Here is a 21736-nt window from a genome sequence, read left to right as displayed (position 1 = left end):
AGCATGAAATCATAAAAAGCATGAAAACACACCAATTTTCTCTTCTTTTTAAAGGTGCTTATTACAGCTTTTGATTATAGTATATTTTACCTTCCAAAGTGAAAAGTATCATCTATAAACCACCAACTGCTGGGCACCAATGAGTGTTGAAGGCCTGGTCTCCTGTTTGCACTCTGTCCTGCTTCCGCTTCCTAGAGTAATTCCTGGTCAGCCACCCCCACCTTCTTCTGTCTAACTGCTTTCATGGAGAAACAGGCAGTACTTTACAAATCCTGGTTTCCGTTTTTTGACAAATTAATACTTTTGTGATAAAACATGCGAAGTCCAATCTTCCCTCCTGCCTTCACCTTCATTAATAAGAGAGCATAGAGTATCTTATACTTGAACAGCAATCAAGTTCACCAAATCATTCAACTGACCAGAGCCATGTCTTTGTCCATGTCTGGGGTTCCTTAAGAATATGGAGAGCAATAAGTAGACCCCCCACACTGGTCACTTAATGTGCCCCATCTTGTCACATAAAAGGATAGGCACACAGCCTCTGAGCTTTGACCTGAAGCACACATGCACTCTCACTGTGTGGCCACATACACCTTCGACAGGATGTATTGGATGTGTTTTGCTCATGGGATCAAGAGGAGAAGCGAGAGTTGTCCACACCATATACAGCTCTCCATCCAGGGGCTAAAAAGCTTTCCAGACAAAATGCTAGCCCCACTGACTAACGTTCCTTTCTTCCCTTCTGCAGATCAAAAGACGCTCCCTTTCTACCCTCAATCCAGCCATCAGGTTACAGGAATAAATTTTCAGTACCTCTGATCTGGTCCTTCTAGACAAAGCTGTACAGCTCTGGACCACTCTGTAATACCCCGTAATACTTTTTCTTAGAAGAAGGTAACTCTTCACCTCAGGGATTCCATTTGGGATCCTCTGCTCCACAAATGAAGAAGTCCAGTCCCTTAGTAAACACTGTCTCTTCTTCATGAAGGCATTTCCTTATTCACCAAGGCCAGCTTGCCCTCAGAATTTCTTTTTCTTTTCAGCCCTCTGCTCTCCCACACACAAGCACAGCGCTTCAACTGCGAGGACAGAAACAAGCACCAGACATGCAAGCGTTATGTTTTATGCTGAAAAGTGAAATCATATGACTGCAGAGTAAAACACTGTCTAATTATATGAGTAGTGGTCTTTCATGTTCTGCAGCCAATGTAATCCTTTATGATCCACTTCAAGAACAAAATGGTCCCCTTACAAATAAGGTTTGAGTCTCAATGCCGCCCATTTAAGCAGTAAGCATTTCTTCAGTGGCTTGCTGCTCCCACAGAACAAGGATTTCTTTTCCTGTAATAATACTGCTTCCAGGTCAATAATAGGCATCAACATGAGCTGTAACACTGGTTGAAAAATCAGGCTATGAAGTGCTGGATGTTCACAGGGGCTCCTTTTTAATGTCCAGAAGCAGTTGTTAAAAATCACTCACCCTCCCCACATTATTTTGTGCATTTCTATACCTCCAATGTGATGTAAAACATTCCTGTACCATGAAGGGAAATTTTAATATTTAATCCTTTTTTTTCCATTCTTAAAGCATCGCATATCTCTTAGAGACACATCAGACATAGCTAACCCAAATGTGACTAGCTGCAACTTTCATAAGTTTTTAAAAGTTTTTTGCGGTTTTCTCATTAACCCATTTCTTATGGAAGTAAAACTTTTCTTCCTACTGTTAATTGTCCATTTCCAGCATCTCCTTTATCAAGATCCAGTACCAGTGGACCTCTGAGAAATTCTCGCTTATGTTAAATTACCTATCTGCTGAAATACAGAACTGAGTTCATTGGTTTCTTCCAGAAGACCTAGGAATCACAGAATCACAGAGTGGTAGGGGTTGGAAGGGACCTCTGGAGATCATCTTGTCCAACCCCCCTGCTTGAGCAGGCACACCCAGAGCAGGGGGCACAGGAACGCATCCAGGCGGGGTTTGAATGTCTCCAGGGAAGGAGACTCCACAGCCTCCCTGGGCAGCCTGTGCCCCTGCTCTGGCACCCGCACAGGGAAGTTGTTCTTTCTCATATTGAGATGGAACTTCCTGTGTTCCAACTTGTGCCCATTGCCCCTTGTCCTGTCATTGGGCACTACTGAAAAGAGCCTAGTCCCATCGTCCTGACACCCACCCTTTAGATATTTATAGGTATTTATGAAACCGCCCTCAGTCTTTTCTTCTCCAGGCTAAACAAACCCAAGTCTCTCAGCCTTTCCTCATATGGGAGATGCTCCAGTCCCCTGATCATCTTCATAGCTCTCCGCTGGACTTGCTCAAGCAGTTCCACATCCTTCTTAAACTGGGGGGCCCAAAGCTGGACACAGTACTCCCAATGTGGTCTCATTAGGGCAGAGAAAAGCAGGAGGACAACCTCTCTTGATCTGCTGGCCACACTCCTTTTAATGCAGCCCAGGATACCATTGGCCTTCTTGGCCACAAGGGCACGGTGCTGGCTCAGGGTCAGCTGCTTGTCCACCAGCACTCCCAGGTCCTTCTCAACAGAGCTGCTTTCCAGTAGTTCAGCCCCCAGCCTGTACTGGTGCATGGGGTTGTTCCTCCCCAGGTGCAGGACCTTGCACTTGCTCTTGTTGAACTTCATCATGTTCCCCTCGGCCCAGCTCTCCAGCCTCTCCAGGTCTCGCTGGATGGCAGCACAGCCTTCTGGTGTATCAGCCACTCCTCCCAGCTGGGTATCATCAGCAAACTTGCTAAGGTTACACTCTATCCCATCATCCAGGTCACTGATAAATATACTAAACAGGACTGGAGCCAGAGCAGACCCCTGGGGAACACCACTAGTGACAGGCCTCCATCCAGATTCTCCCCCATTGATCATGACCCTCTGAGTTCTGTTGTTGAGCCAGTTCTCCATCCACCTCACTGTCCACTCATCCAACCCAGACTTCCTTAGCTTGCCTGTGAGGAGGCTAAGGGAGACACTGTCGAATGCCTTACTGAGGTCAAGATAGACAACATCCACTGCTCTCCCTTCGTTGACCCAGCCAGTCACGCCACCATAGAAGGCTGTCAGGTTGGTCAAGCATGATCTTCCCTTGGTGAATCCATGGTGACTACTTCTGATAACCTTCTTATCCTCCACATGCCTGGAGATGACCCCGGGGGTGGAGGTGAGGCTGACTGGCCTATAGTTCCCCAGGTCCCCCTTCTTGCCCTTTTTGAAGATTAGAGTGACATTTGCTGTCCTCCAGTCCTCGGGCACCTCTCCTGTCCTCCACAACCTTTCAAAGATGATGTAGAGTGGCTCAGCAAGAACATCCGCCAGGTCCCTCAGCACTTGCGGGTGCATCCCATTGGGGCCCATGGATTTGTGAGGGTCCAGTTTGCCTAGGGGATCTCTGACCCAGTCTTTCTCAACCGATGGTAAGTCTTCCTTTGTCCCGATTCGTCCTCTCCTTTCTGGGGGCTGAGATGCCTGAGGGCCAGCCTTAGCAGTTAAAGAGCGAGGCAAAGAAGGCATTCAGTAACTCCTCCTCCTCTGCATCCTGTGTTACCAGGGCCCCTTCCTTTTTCAGCAGTGGGCCCACTGTATCCCCAGAATATATATGTAGTAACAATAAAAATCTCAAGTGGCAGGAGACCTACTGATGCTCAAGGCATAGCTTGTGAGCAATTTAAAAAAAATATGCAGACACTTATTTCAGCCTGAACCACTGACGCTAACAAATGTCTGTAGAATGCTTCTATTTCTGATTAATCCTATCCACTATGTTAAGTATAAGAGGAACAAACAGAATTCCACAGTTTCCAGGATAGTTTTGTATCATTTTGGATACAAAACAAGACTCCTGATTAGTAACTTGCCGGGATTTTTCCCTCTAGAAAATAACTGATGATTATTACCTATGGAGTGTACTACAGCCACAATCTTAGTATCTATTACAATCCCCAACATTTTAAAAGAACCTGATTCAATCTTTCTGCCGTAGATGTTGACTCCCACTGTTTCATTGCAGGTGAATTTCTATCCCTTAAACTCAATATACAATTCCTGAATCACAATATTCAGTATCACATATAACAAACTTGATCACAGCTGAAGATTGACCATCTGCTGTGGTGTATCCTTTAATCAGGGTTTGTTCAGCCACCCAAAATCACTGCTGTTACTGACTCACCTTTAATATTTTTGTTGCAAAATTCACATTCAAATTGACTATATTCCACTAACATCCATAAAATTAGTGTTTCCTATTGGAAGGCTCTACAATTTTATAATTAGTCTACTTGACAAGAAACCTCAGATCTCGGGACTGTGGTGGACCTTATCAGTGTGCAGCCTTGCAGCAAAGAAGGCCAACTGCATACTGAGCTATATTAACTAGACTGTACGCAGTCTAGTTAATAAAGCTTTCCAACACTTGTGAGACTGCACCAGGAGTACCAAGTCCAGTTTGGGGCTCGCCAGTAGAAGAAATACAGGGAAGCACCGGACCAAGCCACTGCAGAAAGCCACCAAGATACTTAGAGGACTGCACTATGTAATGCACCAGGATGCGCTGAGAGAACTAGGCTTGTCAGCTGTAAAAACAGCAGGTGAAAGAGAGCCTCTCATTTCTGTCTACAGCAATCGAATAGAATGTTACAAAGAAGATGGAGCCAGACCCTTTGAAGAGGTGTACAGTTGTAGGACAAGAGGCAAAAACGCTAGCTGGAACACAGGAAACTCGTTCAATTAAACACTAGGAAAACACTTTTTGTCTTGAGGTAGTCAAACACTACAAGCTGGTCAGGGACATTGTGGAATCTCCATCCATGGAGATATTCAAAACTGACTGGACACAGTCCTGGACAACCTGCTTTAGCTGACCATGCTTCGGCAGGTGGTATTGGACTAGATGATCTCCAGAGGTCCCTGCCAACCTCAGCTACTCTGTGATTTGAAGCAAGTCATAGCCTAAGCCTCTCATAACATCACACGGTAAACCCAGCCCCTGTCCAAGACTGTGATACACATTCAAACCTGAAAATAAATCAGACTGTTTCCTCCTTTCCGCCTCTTGCAAACATGCTGTGGAATTAATCAAACTTCCTTTCACTCTCCTTCCAAAACATTCCTTCAGGCTTCTGATTTGTATTTAGCTCATTCAGAAGTCTACACAGTGATATTAGTACAGTGTTTTTCCAGAACACCAGCATCATTTCCCTCTCAAGGTCCTAGGAAATGTGGCCATCCAAGTTTCAATTTCTCCTCCTGGAACTCTCCAAATCTCTCTTCCTGATTCAAGATCTGCTTATCAGATTTTCACTATAAGATCAGGTATCGATATCAACCTTCTGATGAACAGCATTCCACAACCTATTTCTTTTTCCCCTCCCCTTCCTTAAAAAAATCAAGAGAGAGGAATTATTTCAGGCTAGAGGAACTTACAAAGTGCAAACTGTATACCTGCTGCTACCTCAATAAATCTGAAGCCTTTCTAATAGTCCCTAGTCTACACTGATATAACAGCACAATGTGACTTCAGATATTTGTGTATATAATTAAATTTACACACATGGTAACCTATTTCTGCTAGTATGCAAACTTGCAAATTTATGAAAGCAGTTATTATTAATCGGTTCTTTCTCCAAAAATGACATAAATACAGGAATTATATGGCGACCAATATTACATACATTTGACAAAAGTTGTCAATACATACTTCAACTATATGTCCTCTAAACTAATGCCCATATCACTACTAATTGTTTTTGTTTACTGTTAGCATGTACAAAACAGATTGCATCCCAGTTTAAAAGTATAATACACATTGATGTTCACACATGTTCATTGCAATTAATTTTGTGTCACTGGGGTTTCACCAAGAAAAACAGTATCCAAGCATTTAATTTTTCTGAATTCAGCCTGTTTAATATGCACTTTGTTTGATGGTAAAAAAAAAAATCAAACTTCAAATATGAGTGTAAAATTAACTACTATGTTACAGAAAACCCCTTCCAACAAAAGAAAAATAAAGAGCAATTAATAATATGGATTCTTCAAAGCAGGGACTCTTCTTTGTGCTCTTTAAGGCATCCTATGTTATGACGCTTTGTCCATACAGTCCCAATAAGGTCTTTCTTAGTCATATCAACATGAGACAAAAATACATTATAAAGGGGTGTAATTAAGCTGCGACACATCTCATATCCATTCATGAAATGTGCTGAAAATAATACCAGCCAAAACTACTTAGCTGAGACCATTTTCTCCAACAGTTTTCTAAGAGAGAAAATCACCAAAGAGACTTGCTACAGCTTCCAGAAACATCCTACACAACAACGTAAGAACAGGCGTACTGTGTCAGACCAGTGTTTCCTTTATCCCATCTCCAACAATCCTCAAAAGCAGCTGCAAGGAGCAACATGAAAACAGTGACAGCATATATGATACGCACCCACAGCCTGCGATCATTTTCAGTGCAGGCACTTCCTCAGATAGATATGTATTTAGTAACGTTCAGTGGATTTCTCAGCCATTAATTTGTCCCACCTCCTCTGAAATTCATAAAAGCTTTTCACACCCTAACCTACGTAAAAGACATCACTTCCTCTCACCCTCAGTATCCCAGATCAACCAAGCACACAAAAACTGAAGATCGGTAATACAATATTTATTGACAAAAATGTTCAGATTATCAGCAGTGACTCTAGTACTAACACATCCACTAGGTAACCAAGTGACAAAGGACAATAACCCTGTCCTTAGCCCCCAAAATCGTACAGTGCAAGTGTCAGATAAGAGACAGGAGACTATTTTGAAGCAGTAAGGCAACGGCAGCTACCATCACAACAAGTGATATCTTGTTAAAAGTAGCTTGATGGTGTCATGTTTTGGTAGGCATTTCAGGTAAGCAACATCTTGGGAAGCGAGATGAACTCCAAAGGTGAGGTTACGAAGGAGTACTCGTCCGAGCATAAGGTATCAAACAAATGCATGTTTGCAAATATAGTAAATGGGCGATAGGGTTGGTTTTGTATCTTGAAGGAAAACCTTAACAAAGAGAAATGGTAAGACACAGATGGGTGAAGAAGGTTTTGAACTTCGGGCAAGTTACTAATATTTCACGCACCAGAGAAGGGAGGCCAGTCGGGATATAAAAAGACATGGTCGGAGTGACAGTCTGTCACTCTGAAAATGGTCTTTGTAGGAGCATTATGGACAGATATGACTGGATAAAGAATAATCCTCAATGGTAGTGAGGATGAGCATTTAACTGAAGAGTAGGCAGGAAAACACATATAGCAGGGATGTTAGGCAGAAAAACCCTGCAAGACTCAGATGGAGTCTGAATGAAAGAACTTAAGAACAAAACAGTTATACTAGATGAGTAAAAAAAAATATAACACAGAAAGAGTGTTCATTTCCATGTTAGCCCATGTCAGCATCCAGCAGTCAGCTGTGTGAAAACTTCCTGAAGTTGAGTTGCATCATCACCATCATATTTAATAGCTCCTCAGAGACATAGTAGTGTAATGCCTGATCCATTTTTGAACCTGTTCATATTTTGAACTCTAAAACACCCTTTGGCAAGGAATTCCACTATTCAATTGCATGTTATGTTGGGGGGGAGAGAGGGAGCACACAAAAAAGCCCCCGAAACAAGAAAAACAGAAAACCAATTTCTGATAAATGTTTTAAACCTCTTTCCTGAGAATTACACAGGATGTTTCCTTGTTCTCATAATATTAGAGTTTATGAATAATTGTTCCCTGATTATCTTCTTGAGGCCTTGCGTGATGTTATAGCCAATTCCTCTCAGTCTTCTCTTTTCCAGGATGAAGTATTTTACTTTATTTAACTTTTCCTCTGATAAAGCTCCTTCCGTGTATCGCATCAGCCTTCATATGCCCTTCTCTCAAACTACAGTACCTTTGTGAAATTATGATAACAAAAGTATACAGAATACACAGACTGCACACACTGTGGATTTATGGATTGGCATAATTATATCAATGTTCATGCTTTCTGTTTGTTTTTCTATTTCTTTCCTACTAATATCAAATACTCTACTTGCTTTTTTAATTGTGAAGCTATGAGGGAGAGGTCTGTATCAGTGAGACTGCCAAATTACGAGCCTGTCCTAACAGGCAGTATGGCAGTGTTATCCCAAAATTAGATGGAGGGCTTGGAAATAACTCTAGAACTGTTTTGACTACCGGAGTCTAAGCTAGGCAATGAAGGAGGAGATGACAGAGGAGCAAGACTACATTTTCATTGAGACAGAAATACCATGAGCCTATGAATCATCTGCAAAGAGATGATACTTGAACTGTGTTTCCACATAAGAATATGCAAATATGAAGAGCAAAATGAGGAAAAAAAAGGGGGCGGCTGAGAGACAACACGTTACAGAACTCCCACACAAAGCTGGATAGTGAATGAGAAAGATCCTCCAAAGAATGCACTGAAGTGATCAAAGTATGCAAAGACAGCAGAAAGGGGACATTTACCAAGAAGTTACAGGGCAAAAAGAACAGGGACATGGTCAACTGCTTCCACAGCTGATTGACAGGTTGAGAGGGTCAAAACTTAAGATTTAATGTGCAATTTTCATAATGATTTAGGAGTCTGTATCTTGCATGGAGAGACAGTCTCAGAAGCAACCCAACGGGATCACTCCACTTAAGTCGCATGTGACTCTTCTCTGCCTTTTTGCATGCCCTTGGCACTACTGCCCTACTGCGCTACTGCAATGCACTCTGCCTTCGCATTTGCTTCTGCTTTCATAGTATAGGGCTATAGTATGGTGCTTAGAAGCTGCTTTGCTCATGTGATTGCAATGCCCAGGGCTTTTTGTGTAGCAACTGAATTTACTTTATACTGTCTTCTGAACAAAAGTTAATACTGACTGAGGTAGCATGAATTCCAACTGGAACTGAGCATTACACAATTTCATGAGACAGCTCCTGACTCTACCAGGAACTGGGCTACAAGTGGAAGGGTGGCCCCACTGCCATGGATATGCATCTCCTTTTCCTCACCCATCCCCAGATCAGTTAACCAGGTTAGCTGCCTTCTGCTAAGCTTTCTGTCACCATAGAAAGAAATTAGTGGAAAATTTAATTAATACAGTTCCCCATCCTGTATTCTCTTCAAAGAATCTATCCATGAAGTGGGTCGGTCTAGATCAAAATTACTGTTTAAAAATTATTTTGAATCTTCCCGTCGCTCTCTATTTTGCATTCACATCTCCCATGAAAACTGTTTTGTAGATGTGCTACAGATTGCAGAACAGCCAAAATGAGTAAGAAACTCTATAAACTGATTTGTTTTCCAACGATTACACATGCATGTACACACACTCACACACGCTTCTATATATCAATGACTTCTCAAAATACAAATGGAAATGACATAGTAATCTTCCAAGCATTCTGCTTTCTTTTTTTATTGCCCACAGAAAAAAAGAAAGAAAAAAACCGCCACATTCTTAACTAATATACTCTAGTTATTAAAATTTTCTGTCCCTTAGACAATAGATAAATTAATTTCAATTAGCTCCCACTTGGATAATTTTGTGCATAGTATTCAGAGTAGTGATCTGTTAAAAAAAAAAAAGGCAAAATCAACACATACATTTTCTTAAATAAAGGACTCGGATAAAACAAAGTCAGGCACTCGGTTCCTCTTTCATTCCATATGATACACAGCTGCGTCAATCCCATCAGGAAACAGGCAACAGGAAATTCTTAACATTCTGAAGAGAAATCTAAAGATGTGTCTCATCACCCTTCCTCCTAAAAGTGCTTTTTGATTGTCTAAAAGACGTTTACACCAGTTTTAAAATTATTAATTACTTTACTTAGCTTTTAAGCAGCTATAGGCCTCATTAAGTAACTAAATATATTTTTTTGTAAGTTGCCTTCACTTTTTCATTTCCTCCGTCCCAAAATATAAATCGACAAGGAAAGCTTGACACCTATGGACAAAATGAAAGCCAAGTACCCTAGCTATTGGAAAATGCTCCTTCATAATGTGCTGCTCCTGTGTTATTTGTGTTTCTAACTATAGCTCTTGCATATATAATTCCATTATACTTTTATAAATCACCGTTTTGAAAAATGCTTTTGAACCATTAATATATTTTCCTGGTTAAAATTCTTTGAGATGTTCTTAACAAGAGTCTTAGATAATGAATTTGGGCAAACTCTGGAACAGTCTTTACAGTATTATCATTCTCATTAATTTTCAGAACTACCCACTGTGTTGAGATGATTGTCATGGGCCTAAGACTTCAATTTGGCTAAATATTTTTGCATATATTTCAACATATAAGTAACTAACAGATGTTTAAAATGTTAAGTTCACATTCTAGAAATAGTTAAATGTTTACTGTAATATCATAATTTGTTTTTGCACTCATATTTATTTTGCTGCTTCTATCTTTAAACACTCCGTTAGAGTCCTGTTTGGCTGTAGACAAATACTTTAAAACGACTTCACAAGAAAACAAAACATACTCGATTTAGTAAATACAGCTGTGCTTTTAAAGAAAGAAAAAAAAACCCCACTTAACGGTACCACAAATGAAAAACAAAGAAGAGAAAAGAAAACATGTAATGCTAGAAATGTTACTTTTACCTAAGGTCCAGACTTCATGTAAACCATTTAAAATTGTTTGCATAATAAAGCTTTTAAATGCATACTTTATATTCACTTTAGAAACCTAATACATTCTGCTGTCTTACATCATTACTAGAAGGCTATATTAGATGAAAAAAAATTTCTTTAAAATGTTAATACACAGTATATACAGTATCTTACTTTAGTCCAGATTATTCTTTTTTCTTTGGGGGTTTTTTTTTTTTGTTATCTTTGAAGACTGCTTCTGTTTCCATTGTTTCATCCTTAACCATTCACATATCAGAGCAATAAGTATTTCATTACTGGTTTATCTGTCCAGAGGCTTGAGAAGCAGTAACAATTAACCCTCCCTTCACAGTGATTGATACAGGCTTTGCTTTCAATTTGTTCCACTACACAGATCATGAAATTCTGAATGCGATCATCCTTATTGACCTACACTTTCAAACACACGGCTACAATGAGATGAAAGTAATTATTAAAAGGAACACAGGACTACTCAATGCTGAAACAAAGTCTTGAAAAATCTTTTAGATGACCTTCTCATAAAAGTGGCATTATTTGATGTGAAATAAAATGATGGATTTGCTTCTTAATCTGGAAATATTAAATTTAAATCTGATCAAGGTGTGATATCATTATATCATATAAGCCCAGCTCTAACGTCATATCAGTTCATATCTGACCCAATAAACAGTGACTTCAACTAGAGTGATCATAGTAGGATCAGGCCCTATATATTTTAAAAGTTCCTCCGTCAGCTTTATTTTACACCAGCTCTGTTTGAAATGTTGTGTTAAAAATGACGAGACTGTAATTACTATTCTACTACAGTCTGTTTCAAAAAGACACAGTGTTTCTTTTTAAGATCCTGGACTTCTTGAGGCACCTAATGTCAATAAGTACACAGGAAATTCAGACTGCTACGGAAAAATGAGAAACTCAAGTCAGATTTCCATCATCAGCTGAGATGAACCAAGACCTATGTACACCACTGCTCGAGACTTACTGCAGTGGAAAACAAATATTTTTCATAAACCCTTGAAAAACAACCCCACCAAAATATTAATTTCTTGTAATTGACACATTTTTTAAAAATGCAAAAGGATTGGTAGGTCAACAGTAATGACAAAACTATTTAAAATGTGGGTTGCAGTCAAGGAAAATCGGGATGGAAAACTGTGCAGAAGGATGTTCTTACAGGCCTGAGGCTCTAATCAGAAAACAGAGTGATGGAGATGAACCAATACTGCATGGATTAGCAATGAATTATTTTGAACTATAATCATGTGCCAGCACAAAGGGGAGGTAAAAACTAGCCATTACTCACAAGCTGATCTGCAGATAAGAAGAAAAAAAAGTAAAAAGGGGAAAAAATTTATATGCTAAACTGAGTCAGGAGAATAATGAAAATCTAAAATGTTGTTACACTTCAAGTAACATTCTACCTAATGTCTTTCATGTACTGTATAATATTGAGTATTTACACAATACAATCTGTTAGATGCTGGGGCTAAAACAGGGCTAAATAAGACAAATCTTCTGTAAATTAATACTGGATAACAATACGTGCTGAAAAATATCCTAACAGAATAGTTAGTTTTACAATAACACACGTGGGCGCTAATTTCTCCCACTTCAAAATTACAGGAAATACATATATATATACACACACACACGCATAGGTAGAGACATATGCAAATGTGTATATGCACACGCACACTTATGTATACATATACATATATAATGAGGGATTTAATTTCCATTAGTCCATCTGAAAGCAAAGCACCACCATCTTAAGATCCAATGTTAGCTTTTCCACTCGGAGAAAAAAAAATGTTAGAACTAATTTTGTGAGAAAAGAAAAATCAAAACTGCTATCCACAAAGATTCCTGAGATTCTTACGAACAGACTGTTTAAATGAAGAGCACTTTAATCAGTAGAGGAATCCTCACGTTTCTAATGTCTTGCTGTGCATTCTGCAGGTTATAGTAGCAGCTGGTAGAGGTCATATATCTTTTGTGAGCATCCCAAAAAGGCTCACTGCCAGACTGTTAAATTATGAATAAGCAATGAACAAAAGAATGCAGATACGGTGGTGACAAGATAATCCAAGCAAATTTATCTATGACAAATTTCACAGGATTAACAAATTACATTTACACAGAACAATAAAAATGTGCAAAAAAAAAAGGATGAGCCTACTTTTCCCTCACAGCATTAGAGGAAAAAAAAAATTGCCATTCCAATGCATGTATTTACATTTAACTTTATCTAAAGTAAGACATTTATAGCTTGCTGAAGACAATCAACTAGCATTATTTCCTTTCAAGCAAATACATATACTGTGCCTATCTAACATACAACATATGCCTACACTTTGCAGTATACATGTATACAAGTCAGTGGAAAATCTTTTAAAGTTTTCCTCACAATTAGTAACAAGCAGAATAAATACAGAAGAATTCTGATATTGCTTTTCAGGTGGAATATTCTGCCATTCTTTGTCAGTTAAAAGACACTTTTCCCCTTAATCATGTTGGGTTTTGTTCCTATTTGAACCGAATATATATTGCAATGTATGATAATTGCCACAAGAAAAAAATAAGTCATGAACCGGACTTAAATACCTTTTTGCAGTAGTATCACAAAACCATTAAGAAACAATAATAATAATAATAATAATAATAATAATAATAATAATAATAATAATAATAATAATAATAATAATAATAATGAAAAAAATCATTACTCCAAAAGGGTTCCTAAATCCAGAATCTAAATACTGGATATTCCTAAAGATGCACACACATCAAATAATTTTGGTGGGAAGAAGAGGGGATTTGCAGTGTTTGCTACATCCTGCGGTCTCCTATTCTGGTCGTGAGAAATGACACAAAACCAAGATTTTAAAAACTGCCCTCAAAAAGCATGGAATAACACTTTCCAAACTGCAATTCTGTAGAGAAGCATTTTTCTTCCTGTTGACAAAGGAATAAAAGGAAAGACGGCACCTCTTAGTTTCGAAATTTGAGTGTAAGTAGAGTGACTGATAAAAGGAACAGCGTACATGTTTGAAAGATCTGGAATCTGCTGTATCTTTTCTATCATGCTCCTCATCTAAGCCTGTATTTTCTGTCACCTCCATTTATTTCTTTTTGTTTGTTACTCCAAACAGTTGTTTAGTAAAAATAGATCTTGAATAAGAGTGGGCCATCTGAAATCACATATACCATTCACGTATCAAATATATGTTCTTGTTACAGAGCAATGCCTACAAACAGGAAACCTCACTATTAAAGTGAACATCCAATTAATTAAGATACTTTAGTAAACTACTTGGATCCTTCAAACACTGCTACTTGAGTACCATTTATCTACCTCATTCAGCCGTTGAAAAAAATTACTGTACTTTTGATTTTCCACAAGAAATGCAATTTTTGTTGTAAAACTCAAGAGCAACTCAGAAAGAATGAATAAATAAATTAGCCCAAAGCATTTGCTTCTCTTTTTAAGTTCATCTTCTACTTGTAACTTACCAAAGAAAATGGTTTTGTTTTTTTTACAATGCAGGGTTTTTTGAGAACCCCCTGTCCATACTGTTAGTAATTTATGCAAAGGTGAAGAAAACATGCCAATCTGACATCTAACTATAGTCAGACAAACAAAATCAGCTACTTTTTTTGCAGCTGTGAAGGTTGAAGGATAAGTACGACTGGCAGCTATTCTCTTTTTTAAGACTTTTTTCTTTTTTTAATCCCGCTGCCAGCACTGTACAGATTCAGTCACTCAGTTCTTTCTAGTGACCTCAATCTTGACCTGTGAGGCCTGCCCACTTACATTTTTTTCCCACAAAGTAACAAATTCTGCCTCCCATCATCTCTAAGAAAAAACAGCTTTCTAACAAGCTTTCTTCTAAAATTTGGTATGTTATACTTTTGCTAAACGAATTACAGCTTTGGCAGGACAATTTTGAGCCACCTAACTCATATAAGCCCAGGCTGTGAGTAAACTGTTTGTAAATGTGAATTTCCCCATGACTCTCAAACATGATGCATAAGCAAGAGGAAAAAAAATACACCCCCCATCACAATATAAATGTATCTGTTCTGTGCCTAAATTTGAGCAAAACTACAATCCTTTAGGATTTAATCCAAAATGACTGTCCAAAGACTATTCATTGCTCAATAAAATTCAGTTTAAAACAATGTAATGTGTAATGAAGCCTGTTCTAAATTCCTGGTGGAGACAAAATTCCCAGGCAAGCATTTTAAAAGGGGCTTATAGGATTTAGGTGCCCATATTTCACTGAAATGCAGTATGTGCTGGATGCCTAAATCCATAGGCTCTTCAGAAAATCCAAGCCCCAGGGACATTATTGTAGATTACGTACATACATATCATTCAGACTATATCCCGTAAGTTCACTATATACATATGTAAACCTAACATGCCTGCAGGTAATGGAATAGTACTTTTCCACTTAAATTATTTAACATAAGTGTTGAACTTCTATTATATATCAAACTAACAGCTAATTTTAAATTGCAATCAAGCCATTCTCTGAAAGCACTTTATTTCAGTGGAGGTTTTGCTTGTAAAAGAAATGTAAATCCCTCTAATGAAGGCAGCGTAATCTTTGAACACACAGTCAAAATGGGGGCCGGAATTTTATTCCTAGTGCTAACATTGACATTTCCTGCCACTTTGCTAGTTCTCAAAAATGTTTTGTAGATCATCAGTAAAACATGTAGAACAGCGTTTACAGACCTTTCAAAGCACACTAAGCTATAGAAAGAAACATATCTGCAGAAACACTCAGGATTAATATTAAATTCCTCTTCAGACGTTGTATGACATCAGTGAGAAGTTCCCTAGAACAGACAAATGACAAGGTACGACCAAAGAGCGGAAGTCCAAAGTGCAACACGTAAGAAAGGCTGGGAAAAGAGCCTGTAACAAATCTTCAAAACTCTGCTTTCGGTAATCCATTTCAAATTCTCGCTTACATATCACTTGTTCTTTAATGTACCTGACTCCTGCCTCCATGCAGAGTGCCGGGTGAGGGCTGGCATAACTCTCAGTATCGAGCTGCAGCAGGCTGAGATCAGAATCTCTTTGAGGGCTGCTCCATTTTTACTTGAGAATCTCACGTTTTGGTAATAATACACAGATGCAAAATTAACTCCTCCTCCCACTAAGTACGTTAAAGTTTGTCATTTCGATCTCACAGAAGACAAATTCACATCTATTGAATTATATAGTAAAAACACTTTTATCCTTGCTCGTGATTTTCTGTAGTATACTTTAATGATATGCATAATTTCACTTGGGACTTTTTTAAAGACTAAAGTACAACTTGAACTCAAAATTCTCCCAAAGACAGGGTCCATTTCTGCCAAGTTACAGACAACAAATACTATCTGATCCTTACCTACCTTCTTTGTCCTGTGTAATATACCACTATAGCATACAGAATTAATTAATATTTTTAGTACTCAAAGTCCTGTTCAAATCAATGCCACAACGGTCCTATTCATTTGACTAGGACTTTGTGTATTGCAAAACTACTGCTCGAGCTAGTCACAGAACAATACTCTAGTCATATAAGACATGGCAGCAACCATTATATTCTTACTATGGCACATCTTCTTATGCAGCAAAATGCAATATTATTACAAATTATCCTTATTATGCTAAGTCCTATTAAACAAAAAGTCACGCACCTCATTCGGACTAATGGGGCTTTGTATGTTAAAGATAACATGCAGTAGCCTTATAAATATTACATAGAAAGAAATTGCCTCTTCTGAAAAAACGCAATTATTATGAAATGAATTTTCAAAACATTTCCTCTCATGGCCATAAATCTTTGGCAGCTTCTTAAAAAAAAAGGGGGGGGGGGGGGCCCAAACATTAAGCAAAAACAAACCCACCAACCAACCAACCAAAGTAAAAATGACTGGGGTGAAACTGCAGTCTTGGCTATGTACCTTAAAAATATCTTACGTTTAAAATACAAGAACAAATTTCCAGGCCGACATCCTACAGAACAAGTTTGCTTGATTCATTTTGAAACAATGTGACCAACGCTGAAATCTTATCTCACATGAGGTGCTTTTACACCTGCAAGAGTTACTAGTGACAATAGTATAAAATGAGTCCGACGGACTGACTGAATGTAAGGGTTATTCACATGAGACGATATTTCAGGAAATGGTCTCATAACATTAAATTTTAAAAAAACCAATTACTTAATTGATAACAAATGAAATTCTGCCACGTTTGTAAAACAGCTTCATTTTGCTGACCTCAATGGGAGTAGAATCAGTCCCAAAATGTTAATAAAATGTTAATAGTTAGTTTTCATGGTCAGTATCAGTTATTCAAAATTCTTATCTTAGAATACATTTTCCAATAAAGAGGGTGTTGTACTTTTTAGGAAGGACGCTGATGAAACTAATGCCTAGAATGTCAATTTTCAACAAATGTTTTACATCACTCTCGCAGTAAAATTCCCATCTGGGCTGGCAACTTGTGTGCCAAGTTTCAAACAAATGTGATTCGAAACTGCCAGTACATTACACTCCGAAATTCAAGTGATACACTAATAAAAGGAAATGGATGTTGACAATATATCCTGACATCCTCTTAAAAATAGCTATGGTTCTGGGTGCTGTATTAATCTGTTAACAAAACTCTCTAATTATTTTTAACTTATTTATAATATAGCATTAGAATATTATGCCATTAAATTGGTACAAAACAAGCTAACTGGGTATAATTTGTGAGAAAAAAAAACCCAGTTGTGCTGTAAAGAATGTAGAAACAGTGCTGCAGAGGAAACCTTGTTATTCAGAATCCCATTAGTTACTGAAACTATGTAATATAACTTTTGTTGATCAATACTCTCATGTAAGCTCTAAATAATGTATGATTCCAGTGGAGAAAAATGCAGCAAATCAAATATGGTGGGAGAATGTTTCAAATTATGAAGAGTAGTATGACTGCTAATCCATAAATCAGAAATCGGAAAGATTGTTGTAATGTGGGAGGGCTCTATTTAATAAAGGTCATTATAACTCCTGGCTCTAGAGCTATAAGATCTAATATCCTCTCTGGTAGCTCTATGATATGCCCATGCATTACTGTTCTTGTTGACAGTCTGTTGCCTTGGAAATATTTCATTATTTCAGTTTTTCCATTTGTAGACCCTTGGCCTTGTGATATGAAGGCCACCCTATTTCATATTTTCGATTATCATTTAAGCAATCTTCTGGAGCTATTTATATAAAAGCAAGTGTTAGACAATGCATATCATCATTTATCACTGCTATGTTTAAGCTCATGCTCTAGAAAGAAACGCCAAAATAAAGGGTTTTTTCTCTTTCGCTTTAAACCAATAGCACTCTGATATTATGATATGCTTTACAAATCAATGCTGGCATATCATATGCATGACACTTCTGTCTATTTAATTTTCTTGGTTATATATCCACACGATTGAAAAACCCTAAACTGTAAAACTTGCCAACACTCATGGTTTAAAAGAAAACCAAACAAATATAAGTGCGTAACTTCTCAAACATTCTTTAAAAAACCTAAACAGGTGAAAAAAGTTTCCAAACAATTCAATTGCTCAACTGCCTCAGAGACTGCTACTTTCTACATTTGTTTTGTCATCACTAACCTCTCGCTTGAAAAAATGTAACACAGTCTACCTAAATATTGTGGAAGTGAGGACTAAACAAAGAATGTACACAAAGTTCACTTACAGGATTCTTAATCTTGAGAACAGGTTTGCTGAAGTAGTAACTAAGAAGAGACTGCAGAACCCTTTAAGTAACTGATATGTGCCCGTATTTCAAATAGCTTGGCGCACACAGCTGAAAGGATGTGTACAAAGACAGCTTAAATAAACAGCTACGTGCAAGACTTCAGGAGCACGTTACATAACTTTTAATAAAACGTACGCGAGTGCCTGGTTTTTTTGAAGCATTGATCGATCTTCTCCAAAAGTTTTTTTTTTTAAAAGAACAGATTGCTGTTATTTCTGCTACAAAAAATGTCATCAACTTCTACATGTAATATTTATACCTGAACTGTTCAGAGCATTGTAAAGAGTGATAACAAAGTGAACGCTAAGGGCAAAAAACAACTGCTTGGACACTAGGCCAAGTTTGTGCTATTAGTGTTCTAGGAATTTAGACTACTTTTTTCCCCTGAAATTATTACTCCTCCCACTCCCTACAGGGAAAAACTACTCCGATCCAACCTTTAAAATGACAGCATCAGAGCTGAACAAGAAGATGCTATTAAAGGGCATTAAATTAAATACAGTATATCCTCCTACAACTTCAATCAGAATTTCAGACCAAGTGTTATTTAGTTCAGCTCTCAAGTGGAGCAGAATAACAAATCGCGCACTTTGATTTACCTTCTCCGAATGCCAAATGGAGACAGGTGATAAAGAAAGCACTCATGCACAGGCTATGAAGTTTCCCCTAGAAATTAATTCTATCTTCAAGATTCCTATCTCAGAGAAATTCCCAAAATGGCACACAAATATGCTTCTGCTGGAGAGATTACTGAAGCTATCCTGGCAAATACACTTAGCACTAATATAGTACCATCCTCAGAAAAAAAGACAGCAGAATTGTGTGTTCGGGGGGGGACAGGACTTATTGATACAAATTGTTTTTCCAACAAAGAACTCTGCAGGAGAAAAGCCGGCTGCTGTAAGTGTTATTAACGCAGTAGAAATGCCTTTGCAGCCACTGAAATGGAGATTTTAAAAAAAAAATGTTTATGGTTGAAGATGAAAATCTGTAAGTTAAGTCACTGGCTTCTGAGCATGCACTGTCTTCCCATTACACGTATCTCCAAATTCTGCTACATATCAATATAGCCTTGTCAAAGTGCAACAGTTAATACTAATGCATCTAACACAGCCGCACTAACACTTCAGTGGTGAATATGAAATGTATGGTTTTCTGATACCGGGCAGTCTGCTTCCTTAGGAAAAACGGCATAGCTATTTAGATAAAATGTGTGGGGTTTGGAAGTTGTACTAGAAATGCTGATCCTACTAAAAAATATAAGTTTGAAATTAAGCTTAAAATGAGCCTGATTCTCCAGACTTTACTTTTGTTTAAATATTTTTCACTTACTTGTGCTGTGAAATATAAACCGAGTAACACACGATCCAGCTACTTTTAAAAGCTGTCTAAATGTTAATTTCCATTTTTATAGCTAACCAGGAACCTCCCTCACCCCTCACCCTCAAGTTCACTCGTGAGGCTGAAAAGGGGGGGGGGGGGAGCACACCCCAAACCCTCTGGCTGCTCTCCTTCTGGGCATCGCAGTGTAGCAATCGAGCTTTGAATACTTTTCTGAGAATCACAAAGTAACATCACATGAACTTGTACTCTTGTTTCCTACCAGTCACTTCTAGAAAGATTCACTTTACTAGAACAAATCCGCTACGGCCAATCCGTGTCACCAGCAGAGCAGATTAATAGCAAACACTCTCCCCCAACAAAAGTCTATGGGGCAGGCGGCGGGCCGGGAGCAAACGGGGGGGGGGGTACAGCGACACCCCCCCCCGCCTCCCTCACCGGGCCCCGCGCACCGCCGCACCGCCTCCCCGCGCACCGGCTCCGCTCTGCCCACCCCGGGGGGCGCCGGCACCCGCGGCCCGCCCGGCGGCGGCGGGGCGGGGGGCCGGGCCGGGCCGGGCAGCCCCGCGGGCGCAGCTGGCGGCGCGGCTCCCCCCCCCGCTTCGGCCTAGCCGCACTTGAACCGCACCGGCGGGGCCGGCCCCTCCGCCCGGCCAGCCGGGCCGGGCCTGGCGCGGCGCCCCGGCCGCCCCCGGGGCCGCCAGCGGGGGCGGGGGGGCCGCCCGGAGGGGGGGCCTCCCGCCCCCGCGCACACACCCCCCACCCCACATACACACACGCACACCCCCGCTCGCCAACGCGCCCCGCCAAACAGCGGCTCCGGCAAACCGCGGCGGTGCGGCTGCCGGAGCGGGGCTGCTGCTGCGCGGCTCGCCCTCTGTGTGTGTGTGTGTGTGTGTGTGTGTGTGTGTGTGTGGTGTGTGGTGGGGGGGGGGGTGTGTGTGCGTGTCTGTGCGGTGCGTGCGGCTGGCGGTACGCACTAGGAGGAACTCCCGGTGCCCGGCTGTGCGAGCAGCGGGAGCCGGCGGCAGGTCCCCCCACCCCGGCATGGCAGCCAGCCCCGGCCCCCGGCGGCGGCGGCGGCGGCTCGGCCCGGCCCGGCGCTGCTGCGGCTGCTGCTGCTGCAGGTTCAATAAAGAGAAAGTGTTACCGTTCTCGCCTGGAAGGATCCTGCTGAAAGCTTGGCTTGGTGGGCGCCATCTTCCTGGGATTTTTTTTTTTTTTTCTCCTCTCTCCCTTACTTTTCCCCCTCCTGATGTTGGTGTGTGTTGTGTGTCTAGCAGCAGCAGCGGCGGCAGCAATGGCCCTGGTTAGCCAGACAGGCTAAGGAAAAGTACTGAGGCCAAAGCATCGCGGGCTCCCACTCCTCCGCGCAGTCCTGGTGCAGGTTGCTCGCTCGCTTGCTTGCTAGCGCTGCTGCTGCCGCCGCCGCCGTCCATAAGCCGAGGAGCGGAGGGAGCCGGGGCCCCGCCGGCCCCAGAGACATGCCCAGCGCAGGCAGCCGCGGCGGCCGGCGGCGGCGGCGGGGAGGGCGAGCCGCGGCGCAGCCCCGGCGGGCAGCCCGGCCGCTGGCATCGCCCGGCAGGTGCGGCACACACACACGCACAGACACGCACACGCACACACTCCTTCGCACACTCACACCCCCCGCGCCCGCGGGCCGGGCTACGCGGGGTGCCAGGCCATGGGGCTAGCGGGGCGGGGGCGGGGAAGGGAAGGAGGGGAGTCAGGGATCTCCGGGCTTGACCGCTGTGAAAGTATTTCTGGGCATTTTCCAGCTGCTTCCCCAGCTCCGCTCCCACTCTGCGTGCAGGGGACACAGCCTCCGCTGCCGGCGCAACAACGCCACTCAGTTGCAGTTTCGCACACTTTCCTGCTCTGGAGCCTGGGCCCAGCACGGAAGAGGGGCTGCGGGGGGCAGGGAC

The 21736-nt window shown here is 40.8% G+C and overlaps 1 protein-coding gene across 2 annotated transcripts in view; it reads right to left on the bottom strand.

Moving 5' to 3' along the window:
- Positions 1-21513, bottom strand: part of NPAS3 (neuronal PAS domain protein 3) — a 628153-nt gene extending 606640 nt beyond the window's left edge. For both annotated transcript variants that reach the window (XM_075103333.1, XM_075103334.1), the window contains exon 1: positions 20962-21513. In XM_075103333.1, coding sequence (XP_074959434.1) covers positions 20962-21011 — 50 coding nt within the window. In that variant the 5' untranslated portion in view covers positions 21012-21513. The remainder of the gene's footprint in view (positions 1-20961) is intronic.
- Between the last annotated feature and the right edge of the window lie 223 nt (positions 21514-21736).

The sequence above is a fragment of the Phalacrocorax aristotelis genome, chromosome 9 (assembly GCF_949628215.1).
Source record: "Phalacrocorax aristotelis chromosome 9, bGulAri2.1, whole genome shotgun sequence".
Classification (NCBI taxonomy): Eukaryota; Metazoa; Chordata; class Aves; order Suliformes; family Phalacrocoracidae; genus Phalacrocorax; species Phalacrocorax aristotelis.
Note: the sequence above shows the minus strand (reverse complement) of the source record. Positions and strands in the feature narration are given on the sequence as shown.